Source organism: Rhipicephalus microplus, chromosome 10 (assembly GCF_043290135.1).
Source record: "Rhipicephalus microplus isolate Deutch F79 chromosome 10, USDA_Rmic, whole genome shotgun sequence".
NCBI lineage: Eukaryota > Metazoa > Arthropoda > Arachnida > Ixodida > Ixodidae > Rhipicephalus > Rhipicephalus microplus.
The window spans coordinates 52,115,489-52,143,410 of NC_134709.1; the positions used below are offsets into that span (position 1 = coordinate 52,115,489).

The following is a 27,922-nucleotide window of genomic DNA, read 5'->3' on the forward strand; positions in this document are numbered from 1 at the left end:
TAAGCTCTAAAAGCGGCTTCGCTTGTTCGGGGTCTTGCGCTTCTGGGCAGCAGTGCTGTGAAAGTCGCAGCTTCTGCTGACGACATATCCCTGTACCATTCGGATGAGGAAAGTCTTTCACATAGCCAGCGTTTATTCTTTCAGTATGGTGACATTTCAGGTGCGCTACACTTGTCTAAATCCTGGTATTTGTTCATCGGCTGTCCAAACTCCAGACTTTGCTCCGCATCTCTTCTTAAGCCGGCTGCGTCTCTTCATATTTTAGGCATTCTATACAACCACTACGGCTTGTAACTCCGTTTGGTCAAACGCCCTCGATGTAGTCAAACAAAAATTGAGAACGCCCGGAATTTCGACTTCGCGCTTCTTGAGTGGAGGTATACTTGCGCATACTGTGTTCTGCGGTCGCATTTGGTACCTTTCTCACGTGGAGCAGCCGCCTTTACGCATTGCGAGGTCATTGCAGTCTGCTTTGGGCGCATTCTTTTGGTCCGGTGGCACTGAGTTGGTTTCTCGTGCGGCGTTCCCTGGGAGGCTTTGCTTTTCCTTCGGTGTCAATACGCTGCCGGTTACTGGCCCCTCGCTTCCTGTTGCGCGTCGTACAAGGGGAGGAATCCCCCGCGCGAACTCTGGCATATTATTTTCTAGGCACTCACATTCGGTATTTAATGCCTAATGTGCATCTTAATCGGGGCCTGAAATCAGTAACACTTCCTTCGTTTTATGCAACAGCTGTCTGATTTTTTTTTTTTGCCATATCCAGTCGACTTGTCCTGGGGTAGATGTGTTGGACAATGCAGTCGTTGACACAACAGCCGCTTTGTTGCTCCCGTTAGTTCCTCCGGCATGCCGCACCTGTTCTAGTAGTGTGTCTTAGAGCGTGCCAACGGCATCATTACTGCCTGGCCACCTTCGGTACTTCATGTGGCAGCTGAGGTGGGGCGTTCTACTTACCCTTGACCGCCTAGAAAGGTGGAGAATGGTCCAGTCAGCGACATGCCCGAACTGCCCCCTACGGTAAACAAATAAGCATGTTTTAAGACAATGCGTCGTTGCTCGTGTTTTCTGGATGGCCGTGCATGCTGGACTTCGTGGCTTCGGAGTAAACCGCTTTGTTTCCTCTGGACGTTATTCTCGAGGACGCTTCACCTGCCTTCTCATTGTTGCTGGTGCCTACTACCTTTGGCGTAATCGCTGTGAGGCTGTTGCAGCAGGTCGTCGCCGTCGCGCTCTCTTCCCGATTTTGGAGCGACTGTACAAAGAAATACTATCTGTGTTGTCGGAGGAACTCTCCTTTCTGGGTGAGGAGGAATTCTTTCGACACTGGTCCTGCCCTTTTGTGCTCGTCTGAGAGAGACGCGTAAAGCTTGTTTTCAGGCTTGCCTGGTTTTGGTAGGTTAATGTTTGTGTACTGCTCGCACGAATACCTTGTAAATACTATGTAAATACTTAACATATAGATCTTTACATTTTATTTGTGTGTTCTTCGTTGACCATGCATTGTACATATGTAAACATATATTTTTGTGACAATTCTTGTGTATCTGCGTATGTTGTGTTCCGTGTACTTAAGTAAGCATATCTTTTAGTAACAATTTTTGGTGTGTCTGTGGATGTTGTGTTTCGTCGCAAGGTTCTGTTGGATTGTAATCGATGTTCACTGTTCCTGAGAATAAGTTTCTCGGAACAGGGAAAGGTATTGTAAATAAATAGGGGGAGGAGCAGCTTCATATGTCACGCCTTCACCCCGGTGACGTGACCTCAGGCCTACACCGCTCGAAACAGGCCACGTTGATTACAGTATATTGCGAGACCTTTCTTTCCTGCTCGGTCGAACTTTATTAAACTTAGTTGAGCAGTCATGTCGACGTAAGGAGATAAAATAAACGCCGAATACCTTTTTTTTAATTTCGTGCCGATATCAAAGCAAGCGACGTCTCAAAATTCAAAATTGGTTAGGCTCAGCTTAATTTCTTGAAACGTTTTGTTTCAAGTCCCTAGTTCCTTCAAAGAACAGTGTATTTCGTTTATTTTTGTGTCTTGGAACTACGCCACTTCCAAATGATCGCCTGCCCCTCCATTGCCACTTCCACCGCCTAAGTGAGTCCAAAGAAATTGCTAATAACCCCCTCCCCCACCCCCCACCCCCCCAGTAAAAAAAAGAAGTGCAAAGTGGCACCCGTGTAAAAGCGGGATCTGGGTTTGAGCTAATTAGTAGATGTTCAAAACTGAGGGAACTTTTCGGCGCAAATCCAGCCCAAGTACAAAGAACACAGGCGAACAAGACCGCACAGCAGCAACTTCCAACAAATTTTGTTCTACGTGATGAAACGACTTGGCCCATTCTGTGCGAATGCTCGCAAAGACAGTCACTCTGCAAGGCACTAGATGAACTGGACAACCAGCCTCTTTCGGAAGGAAGAATCCTGCGCTGCCTACAGGACTTTATGTCGCAGAAGAAGGCTGTGAAGGCGCTCATGCGCTTCTTGCGTTCAACCGGCCTGTCCAAACGACTGTGATCGGAACTCCCTGAATGTGTGCGCATGTGGTTTTTTTTTCTAATTTATTTTATATCTCTCCATATCTATTCTTTTTCCGACCTTTTTCCCCACTCCCGTACAGGGTAGCAAACCAGTTCGTCTAGGTTAACCTCCCTGTCTCTTCCTTTTATTTATTTTCTCTCTCTTGTTCTACGTACGTTCGCTTTGCGTCTAAAAGTTTTCAGTTGCGCCTATTCTTCTCTGCGGTGCGACATGTTCAAGTAGCCACACTGGATGGACTTCGCTTTCGAGTCGTCTTATGCGCATGCAGTCATAATCCCCCTCTCTCTCATTTTTTTTATTTTTACCCGGTCCTTCTGTTTAATGGTCAGCCTGAAACCTATTTTATACACCTGGAGTCCACCTCATTTTCTCTGTGTTTTAATGCTCTGCGTTATATGTCAGGTTCACAGCTTGGAGTCCTGGGCTGAAAACTTGTCAGGTCGCCACGAAAATTTTTTTCAGCTTCCTTTATGCACAGCAAAGGTCTCAATAGTCCCGCAGTCAAGGCGGGGGTGGGGGGGGTACACTATGCTTTTCCCACCCCAAAAATTGGATGGGGGCGTTTTACCGAGAGTTAGTAATGAAAATAGGTGTTTTTCAGGGCCTTCAGCAAGTGCACCCCTTCTCCTCAGAAAATGTTCCCAGCTACGGGCTTGGGTGTTAAAACTTATCTCCTCTCACTGGTCGCAGTCGCGAAACTTACTCCCACTTACTCCTGCAGATTGTCGTCGAAGTAGGGAGGCGGGGGAAGGGAGGGGGGGGGGGGTTGTTTTCGAACTGCCGTATTAAATAACGCATTTTCCGTATTTAATATACGGATCTTCTCTGAAGGGAAAGGATTTGATGTTCGTATTCGGTAAACATTTATATACTGGTATTGAGAATGACTCAAATTTGCAAGTCGATTGTGAAATATAGATATTTTTATTCGCACCGATTTTTTAACTCATAGTGACCGCATGGGGTACCTCGCGAAGTAAGTGCTTGAGACTAGTTACATCTCTATAGCTCCCCCGAAACAAAGCGTTATTCTTCGTAGCAGGCGAGTAAGCAATGCTGGTGCCATTTAGCAATGCCACATACATTTTATTCCTTGTAAAGCCGCGTGTCTCAGGCTCTTAATGTTCAGGACTAAGTTGTGCACCTTATCAGCTTTCAAGCTGGAAAAACCAGAGCGTCAATTCAATCTTCACGATAGGGGTACACACTTCGTTTGACGTAAAATTGCGGTGTCGATAAAGACAGCGATAAATTTTCAATATTTGTGTTAGACATCTCCTTCGATGAGGGCTTGAATACCGTCAAGATGTTCACCTTACATGTGCACGACACTGTACTGTACACCCGCGTCAGAATGCCTTCTTGAGATGTCGACGTCTTTCGAGACGCCATGCATGGCACGGCTCGATATGGATCAGACGGAGTTGCGGCGTTGCCCGATCGCTACAGTTTTGCACGGCCGTTGGGTGGTTCGGGAGCTCGAAATTGCGAGGTGTTGGGGATTTCCGTGTCAATAAACGCTGAATAATAATTAAATCCGCTCAAAAGCACTAAGATGCTTTTAGGGGACGCTTGTAGCCGCATGGCCCGGGTTGCCGTCGGTGGGGCTGGTGGCTTACGCGAAAACTGCGGTGCCACAGAAATTGGGCAACTCACATGACTGTCAGGACTGTTCATTCACGTCCACGCCGTCCAAACGCCGGCTTGGAAGAAGGAAAAGCTTAGGATGAAAAAAAAAAGTTTGAAGCAGCACACACTCGTACTGTTTTTGTCCCGTTCAGGCATGCTGTTTCACGTTCAGTGTGGGCCAGCTGGCTCACCAACAATCTTTGTTAGGAGTGAACATTGCACAATGTAATAGACAATGACAGTCAGTCAGTCAGTCAGTCAGTCAGTCAGTAAGTCAGTCAGTCAGTCAGTCAGTCAGTCAGACAGACACAGACCGACCGACCCCGACCGACCGACCGACGGACCGACCGACCGACTGACTGACTGACTGACTGACTGACTGACTGACTGACTGACTGACTGACTGACTGACTGACTGACTGACTGACCGACCGACCGACCGACCGACATCGGTCGGTCGGTCGGTCGGTCGGTCGGATATATAGATAGATAGATAGATAGATAGATAGATAGATAGATAGATAGATAGATAGATAGATAGATAGATAGATAGATAGATAGATAGATAGATAGATAGATAGATAGATAGATAGATAGATAGATAGATAGATAGATAGATAGATAGATAGATAGATCTGGTTCTTCTAAACATCCCTTTTCCCGAGCGGCAAATAAAGTCGTTTCTCTTTCTCCCGAGCGAGCGGCAAACCAGAATAATCTGTACGCTACGCAGAAATCAAAACTGAATCGTTATCTTGAGTGGTCTTTTTCCTGTCAAATTTTCTAGTGTAGGCCGTAATATTCGGTATATAGATGTGTTTTGTTTAAAGGATGTGAAGCCAACTTAAAGTGTTCTCAATAGGAAAGTTTACGGCTTCTTTGTCCTCAATTTTAAACAGGCATTCTGACAAAATCGACGATATAACCGGAACCTTCATGTAGGCTTTTCGCAATGAGATGCCTTTGCATTGCTTCTCGTATGTGGCTTCTTTCTCAGTACGTGTAGTCGAGCTCCTCTTTCCTGGGACGGCTTTAAGCTCTTCGATAGTAGAGTACCCTGTATACTAAATCGTTACCCATTTTTTCTGACCCTCCTAACGGTTGTTAACTCGGGACGGCTTACTGCTCTCCCATAGTTAAGTACAACGTACTCAAAATCGTTGAACTTTTTGTTCTAAACACCTCTGACGTAACTGTAACTGAGGCCGTCGGGACGGCTTTATGCTTTCCCGTCGTAGTGTACCTACTATACTGAATCGTTACCCACTTTTCAAATGCGAAGCATTTCTTAGCGAACTACGGCGACATTGAGCGTATCTATCTATCTATCTATCTATCTATCTATCTATCTATCTATCTATCTATCTATCTATCTATCTATCTATCTATCTATCTATCTATCTATCTATCTATCTATCTATCTGTCTGTCTGTCTGTCTGTCTGTCTGTCTGTCTGTCTGTCGTTCTGTCTGTCTGTCTTGCCGCCAACGACTTTTAGCTCTCCTGGCCGTTTCGATAATGGTATCAATACCAAACTCGGTATGACATAACATGACTGTACGAAGAACATATTTGACAAGTCACAACATGAAAATCATGACACGTAGTCACGAATGTCATGATTTACATATTATGGTCCTGCAGCTCTTGCGGTGGTTTCGTTAACGGGAAATGTTGCAAAACTGGTATGGTATGACATGACTGCGTGGCGAACTCAAGCGACAGACCCTAACATGAAAATCATGACATGCGTGTCATGTAACATGACTACATGCCACGCTCATGATGCGCCGGTGGCCGTTTCGCTAGCTTCACTCATACGAAATTTGGTATTACGGGACGTAAATAGATGAGGAAAGTATGCTACTAGTGCGAAGATGATAAACATGAGCAGCGTGTCATGTAACAACATGACTACATGCTACGCTCAAGAAGCGCTCGTGGCCGTTTCGCTAGCTTCACATGTACCAATTTCGGTATTACGCGGCGCGAAAGGACGGCGTAGGTAAATGACACATCCAAACATGATAATCATAACATGCGTGTAATGTAACGACATGACTACATGCCACACTCATGATGCGCCCGCGGCCGTTTCGCTATAGCTTCACATATGCCGAATTGGGTATTACGTGACGCCAATGGATGACGAAGGCATATGAGTGGTGCAAACATGATAATCATGAGATGCGTGTGATGTGAGAACACGACTACATGCAACAGTCAAGGCGCCAATACATTTCGACGTGACGCGGTGCGCCTGCTCACGGGCGTTCATTTCGTCGCATCACGCCGGCGTTGCCACGCCAGGCGGCGGTCCTGCCATATACTCGCAGGAGCGCGCTGACGCATGCGCATTTTAGCGCGTCCCTCCGTCACGTAATGCGGGAGACGCAGTGTTGCCTGGGTAACGCATCGTGGCGAAATGCAGCATGTCGCATTTCGGGCTGGTTGCCGTCGGGCCGCGCTGACCGACGCTGGCCACGCCTCTTATCAGACTATAAGAGTACTCGCGTTTTGCTAACGTAGCGTCGCTATGCCTCGCGTGCGCGCGCGTCAACGCTACATTGGAGTATATTGGGCCCTTCATGATGCACTCGCGGCCGTTTTGCTAGCTCCGCATATAGCAAATTTGGTGTTGCGTGACGTCAATAGATGACAAAAGGTAAATGACACATCCAAACATGATACTCATAACACGGAAGTCATGTACGGCATCATTTACCTCCACCTTGTAACGTTGTGCCGATTTTAAAGTTACATATCAACATTTCTCATTCGTGCTTCGCATATCATCGATTCCCATTGTACGTGGGATCTGCCAATTTTTTTCTAACCACATATATAACTGCGATGGCCTGCGCTTTTCCATAGTAGAGTACTTGGTGCTCTACTATGGGAAAGTGAGGGCCATAGAGTTTCATTGTATGAAACTCTATGGCGCAGGCCGTCCCAGTCAAATATGTGGTTAGAAAAAGTGGGTAACGATTTAGTGTACCAGGTACACTACAATGGGAGAGGGCCATCCCATTGTAGTGTACCTAATACACTAAATCGTTACCCACGTTTTCTAACTACATATTTGACCGGGACTGGGCAGGAGAACAGCAACGAGCAGACAAGCACAGGCACTCGTCTGTGCATAGGCTTGCGCGCGAAGGGGGGTGTCACGGTCATCCCCACACGTTGGCATAAGAGGTGTGGGCTGCGACGAACCTTTGCCCCTATACTTTCTGAAATTCCAGGTGGGCTGCTCCCCCTCTACCTCTTGGAATTTCAGATAGTATTTTTTTTTTTTTGCTCAGAAACAAGCCACCGTAAGTTCCCGACCTTTATGATTGCCAATCGATTTCGCTCGTTACGCCACCTCGACTAATCTTGACTATGAGGTCATATCAGCTTAAAGGCCAATGTTGTCTGCTCCCCCCCCCCCTCCCCTGCCCTTTTTCTGATGCACACCCTTGCGAAAAAGTTCGGCGGACGCTCTTGCCAGCAGTCAGCTCTTGCTCGTACAATGTCGTCCGATTTGAGCGAGTGCGTCTTCGTCCTCGTTTCGGGTTTTCGGAGTTTTCTTCTCTCATCTGCGTCCGCATATCTTACTTTATTTGTTCATTTTTTTATTCTACTTCCATCTACACGGAAGCGGTTTCGCGACGTGCTCTTTCATCATACGTCCCGGCCGGCCGTGTGGCGCGCGGGCACTGGTCTGCCTTGGTCCCGAAATCGCCGAGGTCTCGCGCGGGGGCCAGCGAGTGAGCGAAAGAATCAGGTTTAACCGGCGCGTTCTCCTTGTCAAGACTTTCGTACCTGTCGTGATCCGGCGTGCCGGAAAGCAAAGCTACTTCGCTGTCTTTTGTTGTTTTTTTCTTCTTTACCGTTACGACTGTGCGAGCTTTCCCACTTTCTGGTTCCTCACATCTTGCAATTTCATCTCTTGTCATTCTTGACGTATATACAGCCCCCAGCCCCCCGCCCCCTCCTCCCCGACGCCTGGTTGATTTCCTTTCTTGCATCGCTCGTCGTGCTTGCGAGGTGGTTCCGGCTCGTCGCGTATAAAAAGGCGAGTCCAAGTTGTGAACACGTGATATGTGGGTCGGACATTGTCCTCTTCCTCTCTCTCTCTCTCTCTCTCTCTCTCTCTCTCTCTCTCTCTCTCTCTCTGGAGCTGCGTGTTCGCGCAGGGAAAGGAGGGGCAGTATATGTAGCGGGGTTATGCACAGTCTGGTCAATCGTTCAGAAGAAAGCCACAAAAGCAATATCACTTTACTTTCGTAACCACATCAGAAAAAGAAAAACACCAGTTATGATCAATCATAGTCGAAAATGTGTAAAAAAAAAGCATGGTGCTTGAACTATCCTGTTAGGTATACGAGCAGCCGCGCTCAATGTGAGGTGCGTTGGAAGAAATAAAACAGGCGCTCACCTTGTCAGATAAGGCGAGTGCCTTATCGGAGAAGTCGAGTGCTTTCTTTTATTTCTTCCAGTGAGCCCCCTCGGCTGAGGAGTTTTCGTTAAACCTTGAACTAAGTGTGAGTTGGAACAAGCTGACTTGTTTAAAAATGGCGCCAACACTGCAAATCGACAGGTACATAAAAAAATTGAATTTATCTCTCTCAGCGGTACTATCTGAACCAATTAAGTGTTTTCGCTGTCGTTTAGTCTTGAAGTCACTTTAATCACAGCCAGAATGTTGAAGCTCTCATTGAGCGCAACTGTACGTGTGTCGACTGTCGAAACCGGCATGGCAGATCCATGGCGGTGGCATTTCTATGACATCAGGTGTGTAGCCAGAATTTTTTTGGGGGGGGAGGGGGGGGGGCATGCGCGTGTTGCCATCCCCTGGCTACACCCATGCCACCCGTGTATAGCCTTGCACCATCAGCATTAACAGAATTTGTCTTAGTGAATGCAAACACAGTGAATGCAAACACATTTTTAATGATGAATGGGGGAGGGGAAAGCCCCGGTGTAGCATGGTTGGGTTGGGGGGTACAATGTCGCTGCGGCTTGAGGGGGTCGCAAATGCCCCTTTTGCACCCCCTACCTTGTGTCGGTAGGGGGTGCGCTCAAAGAATTCGTCTTCGAGCCGTTTTTCATTACATGTGAGCGATAAGAGTTTGCGTAAACGAACACGGGAGTCTGTTCACTTTAACAGTGGACCGGGCTGTGTTCCGCGTCACGTGCCGAAACGTACGTGCGTGGACGCACTGAAGCGCGGCGCCAGTTGGTTTCAAATATAATCACGGGTGTACGTTGAAGAAACTCAGGTGGTCGAAATTATCGGAGCCCTCCGCTAGGGCGTCTCTCAATATGATATGGCGGTTTCTGGGACGTTATACACCTTTTCACAGGAAGGAAAAAAAACACCGCCATGATGGGCTATGCGCGGGAGTACAAAGGTTAAGGGCGAAGCGTTGCCAGTGCGTTTTCGAGGGGACGCGCCAATTTGCACAGCCCAAGGAGGGCTATGGCGGCGCCCAGGGAGGCGTTTTTGAAAAAGTGAATACCTTGCACATCAATATCAAATGTAATCACATACACGTATGACGTGTCTCGTTATTGCGTAGTGGTTTGGGGGCTTGTAAAACACCAAATATGATTAAGCACTTACATGTATAGCTTGCTTGTTGCTCGCGCGCGCGCGCGTAACTGTAAAACGAAACTTACAGAAGTAGGCTTCTCCTCGCTACCGCCTTTACGGTGGCGAAGCCAGCTTTGCCGAAACGCGTTTTTGTTTTGTTTACTTAGGGCTTTTCAACAGCATCACAACTGCGATACATGTGACGTCTATTTAGGATACGTTTAATGCTTACTACATAACTGATCATGTAGCGTGACGCAGGACCAGGGAATGAACGAAGGGCAGCGTTTGCCAAGTATCTCTGTAGTACAACGGGCCGTTTTATGTAGGCGCTCCCCTTCCCTTGTGCTGTCATATATATATATATATATATATATATATATATATATATATATATATATATATATATATATATATATATATATATATTGACACAATGTGACTTCAAATTACGCGCGCTAGCAAATACTTGTGCCTTCTAGATGATTTGCGATGCACGAGCCTGCGGGACCCAGCTGCGCGCGAACCGGGTTGAAAAAAAAAAAAGAAGAACGTAGAAGAAGAGGCAGAAGGCAATCCGCGAGACAATCTAGCTGTGCTATAATTCTCGGGCACAAGTTCGCCCAGCCTACGTTAGCTTATTAAAAGAGTTTATTGAAAAGTGCGTTACAATATATATATATATATATATATCAGTCGGGCGACGGGACGGACCTATTGGCTCTTTTAAGAACGTGTACTAATCTTCACGGTGCCCTCCACTTCCGCTTTGGGGAACCCGTGACTAGTCAGTCCAGAATCTTTGAGCTCTTTGTTTCCGAGGACCAGGTGGCTCACTCCCTGAACGTCATCGATTTCGAAGCACCTCTTCCTGGCTGGCGTCGTCTTTCGAAGACGATAGCCTTTGGTCTGTTTGCCTATCTGTGTGTCTGTCGTTCTGCTTCTGTCACCCGATTTAGTAGAATGGTGAAAGTGTAACCCCTTCCTAAGCGATTAGCCATATCGATCTGTTTTTTTTTTCCTTTTTTTGCGTTCAAAAGGGCTGACATTGTCAATAAAAAAAACTAATATCGCGCATATTTTGATGCAACATCAATACTGGGTCATTAGGTAGTGTGTTAGTTGATTTCTGAAATGCATAGATACATAATTATAAAGACCGCAGTGCTTATTACGCGGCGCTGGCAATGTGACGCTATGACCGAAAAAAAAAAACAGCGAAAAACAATGGGTGTTTCGTATGTTTCATAAGAAACTACATGGTGCTGCCAACTACTAGTGACTTTGCGTTCTAGAAAGACTTCGTTTCTTGAAATCACTGCCAGATGGCGTCCATATCTCGCGCAACGCCTATTATCCGATTTTATTTTTTTGGCATCGACGTCAAATAAACATTCTATTCTCTCTCTCTCTCTCTCTCTCTCTCTCTCTCTCTCTCTCTCCATAGAGAAGACTATCATCTTTCGAGGACCTTTCCCAGCTAAGCGCGCAGATACGGCGACCATTTTTCTATTTTCGGATTTTATGATTTACGCTGTTGTCATGCATAGTTGTAACACTGAAGATTTGCAGAGACTACGGATTGAGCCGATTTGCAAGTATACTAAGTTCGCTGAAGTCTGCTTGATGTCTACGCGAATTGGTAAGCATGGATAACACCCCCTGTCATGAGCGTATAATACAGTGTCTATTTTTGGTGCGATTTGTTCCGCGTCTCGTATCTGTATCGTCGCCTCCTACCGCTTAATTGGCACGGGTTTCTGACGGGCTTTTGACGGCGCGGGTTTTTTTTACGCTCAGACTTCCGTCTGCACGCGTCGGCAACAAGCTTGACAGCTTTTCCCGCTTTCGGTTCTAGTCGGACTATCCAGTGTAGACTGGCGTTACTGTGAAAGCTTTTTCTTCTTAGTGAACCACAGCCTCAAATGTGTGAGTTATGCACCTGTTCTTTTTTTTTTTTGGAAGTAAACCAGCATTTCAGAAACACTTGTAAGATCGCAGTTTAAATATATCGTGATATGAAATTTGACTACAAAAAATTAAAAAAAAACGAAGTAGTGTTTTATTATTTCTTGCAGGTCATTTTCGATTACCTTGCCTCTGCTCGTGGCACGAAACAAAAAAAATGGCGTTTTTGGTATAGTAATTGGGTAATTCTTTGGTGCGAGGAATAAAAAAACTATTTCGAGGTGTACGTAAACGTTAGACGGCTCGTGAGAAGTTCGTCCTCGAAAAGACGGTGTATGCGGTACAAAACATTCTATTCACCACCCGCGCGCATCGTGAATAATAATAAATTATTATTATTATTATTATTATTATTATTATTATTATTATTATTATTATTATTATTATTATTATTATTATTATTATTATTATTATTATTCGAAGGTTCTTCGTTACAAAATCACAGGATGGATGGATTGACCTGGCATGTGCCCTTTAAATCAAGCGGCGGCTAACGCCACCTAGCCGTGCTACTCAGTGAACGAGAACTAGATTTATCTTTTTTTCTCTCTCTAAATAGTGAAGTTAAGGACTGGCACTTTGCAGTGACGGATTTAATTTTCACTGCAAGATCCTGAAGGGCACTGTACAGTGTAGAGCTCTGTGGTAGAGCTGCGGAAATTTCAATCGTCATCCTCTAGCGTGCAACTAAATCTGAATGCGGCCGCCGCAGCGCGGATTCGATCATCGCGGCCTTCGAGTCTGGCAGTCGAGACCTCGTGCTTGATCGAGGCGCGCTCGCTCCGTTTTCGCGGCGTTGTGCCCGGCAAAATAGCCGTGCCGGCACCCCCTCACCTTGCCACCTAAGAGCTGAGGCCTCGAAATCTGCTCCATACATCGTTTAGCATCCTAGTCACCTAAGATGAGGGGGGGGGGGGGTCAAAATGTGCTCAATGCAATCACTTAATAGAAAGAAGGGCGCTGTGATAAACATTCGTTCCCCTTGAACGGAAATGCTGTTTACGCCGTACAGTTCAGTTTCCTTAAATTAACTAGAGGGGACTCTGTCGCTGCGATCGTTCAGCGACCGTGGGTATGATGGGTGGTGCACACATTTGCCTAGTCTTCGTACTTGAGGGTAGTGAATCGTACTTGCGGATTCGTTTATTGTTATGTTTCGGTTTTGTTTTTGAAAGGAAGACTCAATGATTTTGAACTTCGTGACCCGATTTGGAAAGGTAAGTCTAAAAAAAATGAAACGAAGTGAAGCGCAACCGCTGAACATTTGCTTATTTTTGTTTTGTGAAAGAAAAAAGACAGCTCTAAGCCACACGAACACGCACGGAGCCAGAAGCAGGCCAGAAGTACAAAAATTAGACAAATGTGTGCACTGCCCATCACCCCCATGCTCGCTGAAGCGCCGTGCGTTGCAGCTCCCATAGACACTAGCGCCAGAGTTCTCGCTAGTGAATATTAAGAAACCCTATGGCTTACGCCTCTGCACACCGAGAAGGCTGTTACTTTCGAATCGTCGAATTCAGAAGAGACCCCGCTAATTCTGTCCCTTTGTTGTAACTGCCTTTAAAACCGATGAAATGTAATGTTTTTTTTTATTTCATTTTGCAGGGGACAAAATTGTTTGCGAAGTAGTACGTCGAAACCGTTATAGATGGTGCTCAAGGCGCGTATATACCTGTTTCGTCGAGATTCCGGGACTATACAGAGGCAATCGAATCCGAATGCCCGGGAAATGTGAGACTGATAGAAAGAAAGCGGGTGAAGAAACTGCGGGTAAGAAGAAAAATTACGGCACTTCTAACGGTCTCGCATATACGGCGTGTGTATACGTGATCCGGTTATAAAGATAGCCGGCTGGCCTCGGCTTCTGCGTGTCGTGCCTGGAATAGCGAGCCGGTCGAGGAATGCGCTACATAGCGTGGGCTTATATACGTGCCGTCGTTATAGCGTCCGGCTTGTCGGTGGAGCAGGGCTGCGTGCCGAGGCAACGGGCTTTTGCAAGGTCGCCACGGGAACCAGCGGGGAAGGACACTTCGCAAAGAGAAAGGAACAAAAGAGACTAAGAGAGGGCCCCGCGGTATACAAGTACACACCTGCAATGCCTCATCGAATTTCCCTCTGTATATGTTCCTGTTTGATTGATTGATTGATATGTGGGGTTTAACGTCTCAAAACCGCCATACGATTATGAGAGACGCCGTAGTGGAGGGCTCCGGAAATTTCGACCACCTGGGGTTCTTTAACGTGCGCTCGAATCTGAGCACACGGGCCTACAGCTTTACCGCCTCCATCGGAAATGCAGCAGCCGGGATTCGATCCCGCGACCTGCGGGTCAGCAGCCGAGTACCTTAGCCACTAGACCACCGCGGCGGGGCAGCGCGTTTCTGTTTTAACTGCTAATATATATATATATATATATATATATATATATATGTGTGTGTGTGTGTGTGTGTGTGTGTGTGTGTGTGTGTGTATGTATGTAAATGCATAATTTTTCGGCATTGTAATGTACAGAAAAGCGGATGAAGAATGCGGCTAAAAAAAGACAAAGAGAAGAAAAGACAAGTGGTCCCTTATGCAACGTCACAATTGACGTCACTGTGTGACATCATTACCATATACGTGCTCAAAAAGGGGGTGGGGGGGAGGCAGGAAGTGGCCACCTTCCTAGTTCCCTAAGGAGGGGACGCGAAGCTTCACCCATGGACCATAATAGGGGGAGGGGGAGGGGTGCAAAGTCGGTCTCATACATAGACAATGGGAAAGGGGGATGCTGCGATGTACGTTCGCCCCCACCCGCCCCCTGAAAGGAACCCTGCACACGCCCAAGGTCATCACACGGTGATTTTTTTAATCGATCGTCTTGACGAGCCATTAAAGAAATTGAAAAAAAAAACTGAAACGTGGTTATTTATTTTCAAGTTATATACGCTAATTGGAGACCTATTAGGCTCCATGGGCCTTTTTTTATGAATAGATGCGATTGCCTGATTGTTTGAAGCAAAGTTACTAGGATACCAGTACGGAAAAGTGCTTATATTTGAGCATTCTTCCTAGCGCGGGATGTGAACCCTAGGCCAACGTGTTTCCCAAAGAGGATGCCACTTTGCCCTTATTTATCCCGTGGGCTTCTGCCGAACTGATTTGCGATTTTCGGCTTACAAATTGATGGATGAGTGAAAGGTCTTGCACCACATTCGGGTCACCATCTTAATCGTAATAACGAATTTTTTACTATATACGGTAAGACTTTTCGGTAACAGTGCTTTCATGTACTCGGACGAAAATCAGGCTCCATTTACTAGAATGTTTATCTAAATCGGAAATCTGATCGGCCGGCTGAAATCACCATACGTCGAGTCCGTGCAACAGCTATGCACAGGATGTTCCAAGTCTACTTATGAGACTTCAGTAGGCACGTTGACTCCACGGTGGGAGGTGATACGCCTGAGGTATTGCGTCCAGTACTATTGAACGCAGCAGTGTTGTTTAAGCTCGCGGGTATCTTTGTGTGTGTGTGTTTGTTCCCCTCTTTTTATCCCTTAAATGGGCCCTGAAACACTTTTTTGAGCGATCATGGAATTAATTCACTAGAAAAGTGGATTACCTCACAAATTGAACGCCGCAAAAATTTTAAGAATGGCGTTTAGTGGGCGGTAGTAGTGGTTAGAAGATGAGAAAAGGCACCTAATTTCTGCAACCTGGTCGGGAGCACGGCGCACTGCCTAAGGCGTCCAGTACGAGCGGAGTTACAAAGATTTGTCACACGCTGCAATCACATTCTTTCTTCTCTCGTCCCGACGAAAGCGCTGGAAGCTGAGCAGGGAGGGATGGGAGGGGCAAACAAAAAAAAAAAGTCACTCGCGCCTCGTGACCTTGAGCGTTTTTTTTTTTTTTTGTTCTTCGAATACGCGGCTTTTCAGTGCGATCGCGCGCGCACGCGTGGACAAGTGACGGTCTCTCGCGGCGACCTCTGTAACAAGCGAGCGCGCCATGTTCAAATCAGCCAAAGGCTGATAGGTGGGCTTACTGGGCTTATTTTCAGTGATTTGTCGAGAGAAGAGAAAGCTATTTTTAGTTGACTTTGATAATTTATTGTGATTTCCAGGCCGCGTGCTGTGCTATTATATATGACTCGCGTGTTCTCGGGAGCCAACTACTACCGATCGGCAGCGTTTTCTGACTATGCTCAAAAAGTGTTGCAAAGCCCCTTTTATACCCCCCCCCCCCCCCCCCCATGGCGTAGCATAGCAAACCGGAAGCGCGTCTGGTCGACCTCCTTGTCTTTCGTTCCTCTTCCTCGTCCTTATGATTGTGGACTCAGTCGCACTTGTTCGAATCTCCTTGGGCGAGCGCGCACGCGGAGGAGGTAAACGCAGAAGCATGCCTCTCTCAACCTTAACGAGAGGGTCCACCGAGCTGTGTGAAAACTGAACGCGGCTTGCACTGGTGGCAACCCGACGACCCGCAGACACTGCAAAAGGACGGGAGTGCAGCGGCGCCGGTGATATGGAAGACGAAGGAAACGACGACGCAGCTATATACAAGACGACAGTGGCAGACCGGTCACTTGCTTGTGCGCTGTATGAGCAACGAAGAGAAGCGTATACCCACCACCGCATAAACTAGACAGGTCTCAAGAAACGCGTGGGAGAAGATTGCAAACCGGAACCTTCTAAAATCTACATTTTCAGTGAATGCCCGCGAGCGAGCTGTGAGATTTGCAAGCACGAATACGCAGGCATGGCGCATATATTTGGAAATGCACGCAGGTCGGAGTCACCTGCAGAGAGGACAAGTAAAACGCGACCCTATCGTGGAGCGGCGGCCAAGCAGACATACAGGCCGGTCGAAAGTTCCCAAGCCACTATCCCATGTAATCCAATCACAGCGTGGCCTGGGAACCTTTGACCACCACCACCCCCTCCCCCGTACCTACACGACCAACTGTTGGCAACCCAGCTGGCTTAGGCAGTGGTTGAAAGGGCGTGCTTTACCGCGTGTAATGCGCGGGAGGCCTGATCTCTGTTACGTATTCGGTGGCCTAAGGTGCAGACGACCAACGCAGTGCCAGGATGACAAATCCCAGTTAAATTGTGCGACGCGTTTTGAACGCTACGCAGCCATTTGGGGGGGGGGGGGGGGGTAGGAAAGTAAGAAAGCAATATAACAGAGCAAGCGGAGCAATCTTATCTGATGGCCCAAATGTAGAATGCGGTAAGCACTGCGAACGGCAAGTACCGGCACGCGTTCATTCCATTCAAACTTCCCGCAATTTGATTCTCATAGAGAAAACACACACAAACAGTGCCTGAATAAGCGTGTGCACGAGCGCTACCTTGCGCTAGCTTTTGCATAGCCGCTTTTTGTGTTCAACAAATTTCTGGCTCATAATATATTTTTTTTTGTAAACACTGTCAGCAAAAGCTAGTCTGGCAAACAACACCCCTGTTTTTCTCTAGCTAGACTCCAGCGCCCGCGTTATGCTTCAGCCGCGATTTTATTTGTTTCACGACTTTGGCTACGGTCGGTAGCGGTACGTTTCCAGCCTCATCGACGCGTTATTAGGGTCGTCTGCTTCGCGGCACTGACTCACAACACTCAGCGGCGGCGTTGCTTTGTCGAAGCGAAGCTCTCCGACACGGCACTTGAGATTATTGGTCACATACAGTGTTTATCCGCTCTACTAACGCTTCGCCGCGCGTGACAGCTGCGGTCGATCAATACTCGAAGCCTCTTTTCGGTCTCGCCGATATCTGTCTATCCGTCGTTGCCCCGTTTCCACGAGGTTTTCACTCGTGTCCTCCTCTCTCTCTCTCTGTCGTTCCTATCGCCCGAAGTAAACAAAACGCGCGTGCCTCGAAAACTAAAAAAACAAAAGACTGTACGCCACGCTGGCTGTATTGCGTCGGCCCCCGAGTGTTAACGTTAAATGCGCGCGCCTCCTTGATAACCGCAAGCGTCGGTGAGAGACGACGCCCCTCTCGAAAGAACTCCGCTCTCGCTTTCGCGAAGTACGTTCGGTGTTCCGGCGTAATCTACCATCCCTCGAGTCTGCACTTGTGCCATTCGTGGACTGACCCCGTCGTAATCGAGCGACCGAGCTTGAGGAAAAGAAGAGCGCGCGCTTGTAGTGTTCCGAGAAGTGTTCATTCGCTGCGCGCGGCCGCTTTTCGGAGGCGATCGCGGTGCGAGTGTGTGGGTAGATCGAGCGGACCCATGAGCCTGTACGTTGTGCGTGGACGTCGCTTCGAGCGGGTGCTGACCGCTTCGAAGACCGTCGATGTGGACGATGACGACTGGCGGACGCCCAAACCGTACGTTGTTGCATTTTCGCGATCGTTGGCAGATGCTGCGCTGGCCTGTTTTATTGCACTTGTGTGGGCGTGTTCTGCGTAGCGGTAGCGGCACGTCCGGGAGTTTTGTACACGCGGACGTTATTAATGATTGTGGGGCTCGCGTTTGACGATTTCGATCGTGGCGTGATCGGTGAATAACACTTGATCGCGTACAGTGTGTGGAGCGCGGTGTTTTTTACGTTTTTTTTTTTCATCATCGCCTTCCTTTTCATTTATTGAGCCATTTCTCCTTCATTCGGCGCTGCGTTTATTTCTTGTTAACGTAATGGACACGTATGATAGCCTCTGTTAGAAGAAGAGAAATAATAATAAACTCTGTATGTACAACTTAATTGACGTGGCGCGGATGAGGGATTAAAGGTGATTGGTCGATATATTACAAACACCTAACGTGCGAACACGTATCAGTTCAACGACAAAAGACGAAAAAAATATTACGTTATGTGCTGGAACTCTCGTTTCTGGTTCAACTGGAAACATGATTTTAAACGTACAAAAATTGTAACTGGCAAAGCTAATGTATGCATGTCAGCATGTAAACAATTTAATATGGCTTTAGGATTTTTACGCTCTAGGCATACTCCCGAAAGTCAGCTGCTCATGCCCTGTAGTCTTCAAAAGTTTGTGCAGTCATTAATCTACTCAACGATAACCTACATTTCTCATCGGTACCAGTGTGGTACATCTCAAGCAGACCCACATAAGAACTACATGTTAAAAAAGTTTCAACGTTCTTGATGTGGCAGTGCCAGCTTAGTTAATTGTGGGGTGCTGATCAACTATTGATGCTAGCGTTCTTGATGCACCAGTGCCAGCTTAGTTAATTGTGAAAGGCTGATCAACTGTTGATGCTGGCTGTTCACTGCTTTAATGCCAACGTATTGCATCTCATAAGCATGCATGATAGTACTTCTTTTGGTGCAAGCCTGTGAAACATCGTATTTCATCTTCGGTGCACTGCTGTTCAAGCACATCGCTTGTACTTACTTCAAGAACAGGAATGAAGCAGCTGTTTATGTAAATTTGATGCGCTGAACAAATATAATATATAGACTTAGAAAACTAATTGAATTTATGAGTGAGAGTGCTCATTGAAACCTATTGTAAATTTTACGCATGTGATAAAGACTGACACTAGAGGCAGTGTGCAGCTATGTATTCCCGTGCTTGCACATTACTCAGAACGACGAATTTGGCAAACTGCAAGTAATGTCTATCTTATTGTAGCAAAATGCTACTATGAAGGGTCTTATTTCATAGTCTTTCTTGACATAAACTTCGCGTTCGAAGAAAACTTCGCACTTTTAATGCACTTGCTCTGTGACAAATATCAGCCATCGGGCTGAACAGCTCCAAGAAAATCAAAATGACTGCGGGAAATTCGGTCTTCGCAAATGTTTCTGACGAGGAGAAAATTTTGTTTAACAAGAAACTGCCATCTTCCTGACTGAATTCGAATGTGACAGGAAGTGACATTGATGTTTTCAGTGTTCACTTCGTGCCAGTTCAAAGCTGCATAATTCGGTACAATAAACACTTGTTAAACAGAACCTGATGGAAACAGGAAAATGTGTTCTCTTCAACATGAGTTTCATTTACTAATACTTGAACAGGGGTAAAGAATTAAGGTATGAAACCAATCATATCAGAGCGAGTCATTCATTTTAGGCTGCAATAATGTTTTTAAAAATTCATTTGATGAGAATCTAGTGTATTTAGTAGTTCGAAGCTTGGTTGTTGAAAGCTCCACAGTTTAAGAAAAAAAAATAGGTCTGGATGTTTTTTTTGTCCCCGAACACTCGCACACACTGCAGATATTAACAGATACTCTGTGACCATGAAAGTTGTGCAGTTTTGTTACATGTGCAAGATTTCCGGCAGTGCACTCACCGGAAAGGGTCGCTGATAAAAGTTTATCAAGGAACGCTCATCCTGTTGCAAAATGTGTGCCAATCAAGTCGAAAAGGAGCGTCCGAACTGCTGCAGTGCAGCGCGAACTAGAGAGGGACGGGTACGCGAACCTGTCTAACGAACGTCTCGTGAAGTTGCACAAACAGGTTTCTCGGCGATAAAAAGAGCCAGTCAGTGTAGTGGCTGTGTCGCAAGATTGCTTACCTCTTGCCGCCAGGGCACAATCTCCTCTAACAGCAGCACTCGAAGCTGTTGCTTTTGCACCCTGCAGTGATTGCTTATCCCCCTCTCGTTCCCTTTCAGATACACCAATGCAGAGTACGAGGAGGTGCAGGCATCGCTCAGCGCTCATGGCCAGGAGCACCTGCTCAGGTTCTGGCCGCAGCTCACCGAGGAGCAGAGATGCCAGCTGATGACCGATTTGAGGTAAATGCCCTCGGATGACTGCGTGCATACACTCTAAGGAAAAAGAAAATCGAGTATTTGGGGGAGTAAATCTGCCACACAATTATAATTGTCATCTGTCTTGTGCAGCGGCTACATTTCAATGAAGGCGACATGAGGTCCATGTGGTTAGGTTTAGGTGCTTGTTAAAGAACACCAGACGGTCAATTTCAAAATCCCTTCACTATGGAGCGTTTCTAATTATTATATCGTAGGTATGCGACATGGAAACCTAAAATTGAAATATTATCAGTCTTGCGTACTTTCCTTGCATCAACGCTGCAATTCTGCTCCTTCTTAGTCATTTAACAGTGTGGACACTATCAGGGTGATATGGAATTTTTTTATAGGAAAACACCGAAAGCCAGGTTTTCAAGAAACGAAATGTGAGCAAGGCAGACGATGACTATAGGTTTGTGGCAGAAATACTTCTAAAATACTACTTTCCTTGGAATGCTGCCATGTCTTTTGCCATAACAGAGAAAACGAGCATCAAAAAAGTTTTGTACGACGTCTCGATCACTTGTTTGAGATTGGATTAATTCAATGTCAGCCTTGCCTGATAAACTCAAATCAAATTTCTACACACAGTATGTACAACCGATCTTGAGGACTTTGTCAGCAAGGCTTGATGTTGTCCATGACCCGATTTTGAGACGGCAACAAAACAAGTCAGAAAAAGTCCAGCGTTGAAAAAACAGAAATAATGGTGTAGAGGTTCACATTCAGAACTCCGAGATACATAATACATATTTAAAAATACTCTTGGCCATGAATACACTATGCAAAGCTTCAAAGCTAACAGAAAAAAAAGAATAAAAAAAGAATTTCGAAGTTTTATGCAACATAACATAGAAAACATTTAATTCGACTGCGTGTACAAAACTTCATGTTCATAATACAAAGAGCGATAAAAAGGAAACAGAATTTTCATACAAGAAATGCACCGCATTATAAGCACAGGCACATGAGTGCATGAAGTTACACTCATGTTTATTCTATCATGCAATATGAAGCAACGTATGTTTTTGTTTTTTATTTTTGTGTGTATGTGTGTGTGTTGGAGTGATATGGTAGTCTACAACAAAGCATCTGATAGGTATAACTCAGTTGGCAGGTAGACGTCTGTAGTTCCCTAATTTCAGACCTCCCTGTATTGCTTGTTTCATGTTTTGGCATTAAGTTAGAATGAGGTTTTAGAGTGGTGTTGTTTTTCTGAATACATTTTTATGAATGCTCGGCATTAGTAGCTGAATAATTTTTTTTCAAATAGACGACTAGTTAAAGTTAAGCAATGAACATTTAGAATACTATGCCAGGCTTTTTTCTACATTCTATGTAGGGTACTGATGTAGTGACAGATAGCCTACATTAGCCGACAGTACCTAAAATTTGGCATATACTGCTGATTGTTGCCAAGATCTGCCTATACCTAGCCAATGCTAGCCAAAATGAGCAATAATTCAATCATGTTTAGGCAGCATTAGTTAGCACTAGCTGTCATTATCCGGTAATAGTTCAAGATAAATCGACACTACTTGAGTTCAGTTGGAAGTATCGCTTATAGCTTATTTTAGAGGGTGTGTGAACAAAATCCAGGTATACATCGTCAAATTTCTAGCTTCAATGCTGTGCTGAGACCCTAAATGAACCACAGTCTGTTTGCATTGGTTAGGTAGATGCCGTACTGAATAATGCTTCAATGTAGCCATTAGCTAACTGCATCACGGTAAAGAAGGCGACATAGTCTGCCCTTTCAGGGAATAATGTTGACGGGACATCTTTAGGGTTTCATAGCCCCTCATTTCTGAACTTTCCTTCTTAGAGATTCTTTGAAAAGTGGGTTACGCCCTTGTTCGCAAACATTCGGAACAGGTATTGCTACTGCCATATATATGTTCTACATCGACGTGTACCTCTGGTATTCACAGATTCTTTGAGTGGGAGAGGGACAGCTGCAATTCTTGAGGGGTTACCTGTATTTGTGGTCAACTGCAACTTTCTCACCTTTGGTTTCCAAGAACTTGAATTTGCAAAAGTCATCTCCTGTAATCATAATGAGCGAGCGCAGCGTTGCGAGTCCGGTTAATTCAGCGCACCTCAGCTGCAGTGCATTCACAACAAACAGGCAAAAGAAAACACAGTGTCACGTGTGCCTTATTGTGTGCCTTCATGTTGTCAAATCAGGATTTTAATTCAACTGAAGTGATGATAAATTGTTGAACGGGACGTGTCACTGGAGTCAAGTGTTCTGACGAGTGAATTTGACTTCTTCAAAGAAGGTTTAATTAATAACGAGACACTTCAAGGACGCTTTAATTAATAACGAGACGTGTAACGCACTCTTCCAACTTATGCACTTGTTTGGTAGTTAAAAGAAAAAAAAACTTTCATCTTTATCCGTGTAGGCATTGCAGATATATTTAGTACGGCCTTTCGTAAGCTGCGTTTTCATCCACACATTTACTGAAGGGGGCTAGAAGTTGAATTCTCTTCACTGTTTTGGTATATTTAATTTGTTAGGCTCATACTATAGATAGCTGTTCGAGAGTTGACAGCTCTTGAAATTGAAAATTTCCCGAAGCCTGGGTTTCTTCAAGCAAGGCTTGACTGCGTAGTTACGCTTTTATTGTGCACGTGCTACGAGAAGAGCAGCCCTGCCAGGTGAGCTGGCAGTTCCTGTTCATTCTTATCCTCAGTTAACTGCTCTCGCAACAGCTGTGTGAATGCTGCTGTGGAAATCCACATCTGTTTCATGGGAACTGTCTCTTAGGAGCCTGCCTGTTGTTTCGGTTGTGAAAGGGCCACGTTTTCCTTTCAGGGTTTGTTACCATGCAGACACCAACTGATATTACATTTCCTCGCATGTTTAGCCTTTTATTTGCCCTGTATTCTTCATTCATTCATTCATTTGTCATTGCAATGGAAGAAGACACTGAAGTTGCAATCCATTAGTTGTACTTCCTACGACTGATTGGTCTAGTGCTTAAGAAGCTCGAGTGCTTGACCGAACGTTGCACGGAATGCGTGTTTTTTCAAACTCAAATGAAGTTCGAAGTTTGAAGTTTATTTTGCTTCCATTACAGAAACAAGCAGTTACATGCAACAAGTTACATGCAAGAAACAAGTTACATGCAAGAAACAAGTTACATGCAGCACTGCAACTGGCATTGTAAAATGTATTTTAAAGTTTTCAAGTATGGTGAGAAGTGCAGGAATATCAAAATTAGTACTCTCTTAGGTACATTCTAATATAAACATTAAATGTCAATCTTAAAATGACCATGCAGTCTCCACAGCAGATGGTATTGACAGCACTCTGTGCAAACACTAGGTTTCTTGATTAGTCTTGGCTTTCTGAGGCGTTCTACCCATTCTATGATAGAATGTTTGTTTGCGCCACACAGGATTGGTTGAGGCTCATCTGTTGGTCTGACGTGAAAACAGCAATAGAGAAAATCAAAGCTGCCAATAATTTTGTCGTCTCCTAGGCAAACAATGAGCACACATCAAATGGAGACTCTATTTCATTCAATGGAAAGGAAATGGAAGGGTCTCTGAAAAACTTGGATTCGATGAAAATGCAAGGTTTTGGGCTCAAGAATCAAATTAGCCTAATTCGTATTTGGCTTAATCCAATCTTGTACAGATAGTCTCGTGAAATTGTAATGCCACCTAGCACCCAATTAAGACAATAAAAATACATTGTTAAAGTAATTACGCTCCTCAGTTTCAAGCTTTCAGAGACTTTGCCTCTTAATATTGATGCTCAGTTAAAATAATTCTATACTTCATCGTGTGTTGCAAACATTCCTGAATTGCCTCAGCTTGCCTATTGGCTGCTTGTTTCCTGTCATTCTCGCGTGACTTCGCATTTCATTTGCTCTCTGTAGACGTGATAGATCGTGCGCCTGTATCAGTACATCAGAAAATAGTATCGCAAACTTGCACCTCGCGCAGGTACATCGACTATGCGAGGACATCGTCAGCGTTCAAGCAGGCGACCGATGGGGGATCGGGTGATGTCGAAAGCCTGGATGACCTCCTGGAGCCCATTCCCGCCGACAGGCATGGTTCAGTCTCTCGGTGTTCGCCCGAGAAACTCGAGGCGTACCGCAACAAAGGTGGGTGTTGGCAAGTGTGTGGTCAGATTTTCTGCATTTAGAGATTGCCGCAACAAAGGTGGGTGTTGGCAAATGGGTGGTCAGATTTTCTGCATTTAGAGATTGCAACGTTTGTTGCCTGTCAAGCCTCCTCTATATTTTTACCTATATTGTTGTTTTAGGTTATTTCGTGCTAAAGAAGCAACAGCGGCACAAAAATATTGCAGCCTTTTTTTTTTTTTTCGCGACAGGTAGCTTATGACCCACCTATCACGGCTGGAAACCTCGTTTGTGCGAGTGCATGGCGGTTATTTATTTAGAGACGTTTTTCGAGCACCCAGTGACAGTTTCGGTTTCAAAGAATGTCGGGCTGAGTAAAAGCAGTTTCGATAGCGACGTAAGCACTGACACGAAACGAGGGAAACACAGCTGGCCACATGTTTACTCAAGACTGTGATGCGGCGGCGCACGTAAGTGGGCCCAGCACTGACAGCAAGCACAGCCAACACACGCAAAGCCGTAGGCACAGAGGAAGAAATGGAACAGCCAGCACAAACTCGTGACGCATGTTTGTTTACACTCCCGCCACGCTGATGTAGGCGTCGCGAGGGGCTCCACATCTCGCTCAGTCACGTGGTGTGCACTTTCAAATTGTATTAAATATGTTGTTGTATTTGCCCCTGATATTTCGTGGATGTTGTGCGTGTTTATAAATACCCCCACCGCAGTGGTCTAGTGGCTAAGGTACTCGGCTGCTAACCCGCATGTCGCGGGATCGAACCCTGGCTGTGGCAGCTGCATTTTCGATGGAGACAAAAATGCTGTAGCCCTGTGTGCTCAGATTTGTGTGCACGTTAAAAAACCCTAGGTGCTCGAAATTTCCGGAGCCCTCCACCATTGCGTCTCTCATAACCATATGGTTTTGTGACATTAAATCCCACATATCAATCAATGCATGTCTCTAGATAAATCTATCTCACTCATTATCTTGCCGTCAAAATTTTGTGTCAGTGCTCTTTTAAGGGCTTCAAATTTTAAACTCTATTTGAAAGCGAAATAGAGCTTTTGGGCAAGCATCATGTCCGAGGCAGATGTAAGTCATACATAATATTTATGAAATTAGTGGATACAGAGTAGTATTCAGTTCTACCACTCCTTAAATGTGCTTCTATTGACAAACTGCAAAATCACCTGAACACTTGGATTTACATGTATACCAATAAATTTAGTTGGTTGAAATTAATACAGAGTTCCCCTGCTGGGTGGCACGTTTCATAATCGCATGTAGGGGTATTCGCCCGCAAAACCCCAAACTTTATTTAATATGCCCTTTAACATTCATTTTAACATTATGACAAATACGAACTAACTAGCCCCCCTTATGAGCCTGCCCTTTCTTTTACTTGCTACAGTGGCATAGAGGTTACAGAGCTTTCTTGCCGACCCGGAGATCGTGGAATTGGATCTCGGCCACTGCGTCTGTGTGTTGTTAGAAGCAAAAAGCTAGAGGTACACGTGCTTAGATTGAGGTGCATGTTAAAGAAGACCAGGGGGTGAAAATTTCCGGAGCCCTTCATTGTGGCATCTTTCAATCATGTTGTGGTTTTGGGAGAAGAAACCTGCGTAAAGTTATTGCCGTTGCCCTTTCTCTTGCCTGCCAGGCTTGGAGCTGGTGTCGGAAGGCAAGGTGGCCGCACTGCTGTTGGCCGGCGGTCAGGGCACCCGCCTGGGTGTCCACTACCCCAAGGGCATGTACGATGTGGGCCTGCCCTCGCACAAGACGCTCTACCAGCTGCAAGGGGAGCGGCTCTGTCGCCTGGCGCAGCTGGCTCAGGAGCTCACCGGCAAGCGGGGAAACATTCCCTGGTGGGTGGGTGCTGTGGCCTGATGACATGGCATCTCGTTAGCTGTTAGCAAAGATATCACACAATAATGGGCACACTTACCCCTTTCATTCGGAAATGTGTTCTAACATCAAGCCATGATCTGACTTGGACTAGTCCAGATCAATGACGTCTGACATGAATGTGTCCAAGACACTTGTTGCGTATCCGTTCCTGCATTGATGTCAGCCACCACAGCAGTCGTTTCACTCTTGTTGGGTGACACATTCATCCCAGTTATATCGCGAAAATGGGGCATTGCCATCAACCTATGCACCTTTGTCTAGTTATGGTCTTATTTACGGATACACTGTTGTCCACTTTGGCCACGACTGTTACAGAAAGTCGCATGTAACATTAAAGAAAAAAAGTTTTAGTACACAGCGAAAACATTGCGTTTCGTACATAAATATTTGCAGCACTAAGGCAGTGAAGGGGGTGTTTGATGTGATATAAAATGTGCTAGGGAACATGTCGTACATCAGGATTACCGTTCTTTACATTAGATGTGGAGCTTGCTAATTGAAGCAATTGCGTAGATGTCATGAAACTATTAACGTTGATAACACAAACTTACAAGCGAGCTTCCTCCTTCATCTGTTGCCTTGATGGTGCTACACGCTTGGTTATAACAGCTGGTCGTTGGTCCACAGGTACATCATGACGAGCGAGCACACAAAAGAACCCACGCTCGAGTTCTTCGCAAAGCACGACTTCTTTGGACTTCAGGAAGATAGCCTGGTCGTGTTCGAGCAAAACATGATGCCCTCGTTTACGTTCGATGGAAAGATAATCCTAGAGACACCATACAAGGTTAGTGATTGCAGTCCCACTCGGTTTAGTGTTTTCAGTGTTTGTGGTTTGAAACAAACGCTTGCTTCTGTTGGGCATGTCCTTAGGTGTGCGTGTATTCTAACCTATTCGTACTCGCTTTGGTAGCCGCTAAGCCAGCACAGCAAGTAGGAATAAGGTTTTGCACAACTACAACATCAGCAAAGTTGAGAGCCATGCGGTGAAGCCAATTCTCCAGTAGAAAACATAATTTTACTGCTTCTTTTTTTTTTACAGTACTACAATTTCACATAGAACTGGAAAACGAAAAAGGTGATCTTGGAGTGTTCTTTGAAAAAATAACTCTGGAATTAAAGAGGCTTTCTGGGTGTGGGTGTGTTGTATTTCAGTTGAAACTTGATTTAACCCTTTGAGATGTCTTGTACACCATTGTGTACACCGCTCGTTTTCGCTGTTTGGATCACGTGGAGGCTAAGAAAGAGCAAGATATATCATACTTTGGATGAATTGAACCTTCTGCATTATAAATTTGTCATGTTTAACTTCATTTTACAGTGTACTGATACATACGAGCACTTTCCTGATTACTAGTCGTGTGACGTGCTACTTCCTTCAAGCAATGTGAAAAGCGGATTCTTTTTTTTTCTTAAAGTGTGCATAACCAAAAATGAATTTGCACTATATTTTTAGCCCAAAATTTTACTCTGTTTAT

The 27,922-nt window shown here is 45.5% G+C and overlaps 1 protein-coding gene across 4 annotated transcripts in view; it reads left to right on the plus strand.

Moving 5' to 3' along the window:
- Nucleotides 1–27,922, plus strand: part of mmy (UDP-N-acetylglucosamine pyrophosphorylase mmy) — a 91,148-nt gene that overhangs the window by 48,146 nt on the left and 15,080 nt on the right. For 2 of the 4 annotated variants that reach the window (XM_037432153.2, XM_037432155.2), the window contains exons 2-5: nucleotides 20,292–20,414; nucleotides 24,393–24,556; nucleotides 26,197–26,401; nucleotides 27,072–27,231. In XM_037432153.2, the coding sequence (XP_037288050.2) occupies nucleotides 20,292–20,414; nucleotides 24,393–24,556; nucleotides 26,197–26,401; nucleotides 27,072–27,231 (652 nt within the window). Of the gene's footprint in view, nucleotides 1–17,578; nucleotides 18,036–20,291; nucleotides 20,415–24,392; nucleotides 24,557–26,196; nucleotides 26,402–27,071; nucleotides 27,232–27,922 lie in introns of those variants that run through there. The other 2 variants (XM_037432152.2, XM_037432154.2) reach the window with 2 other exon arrangements.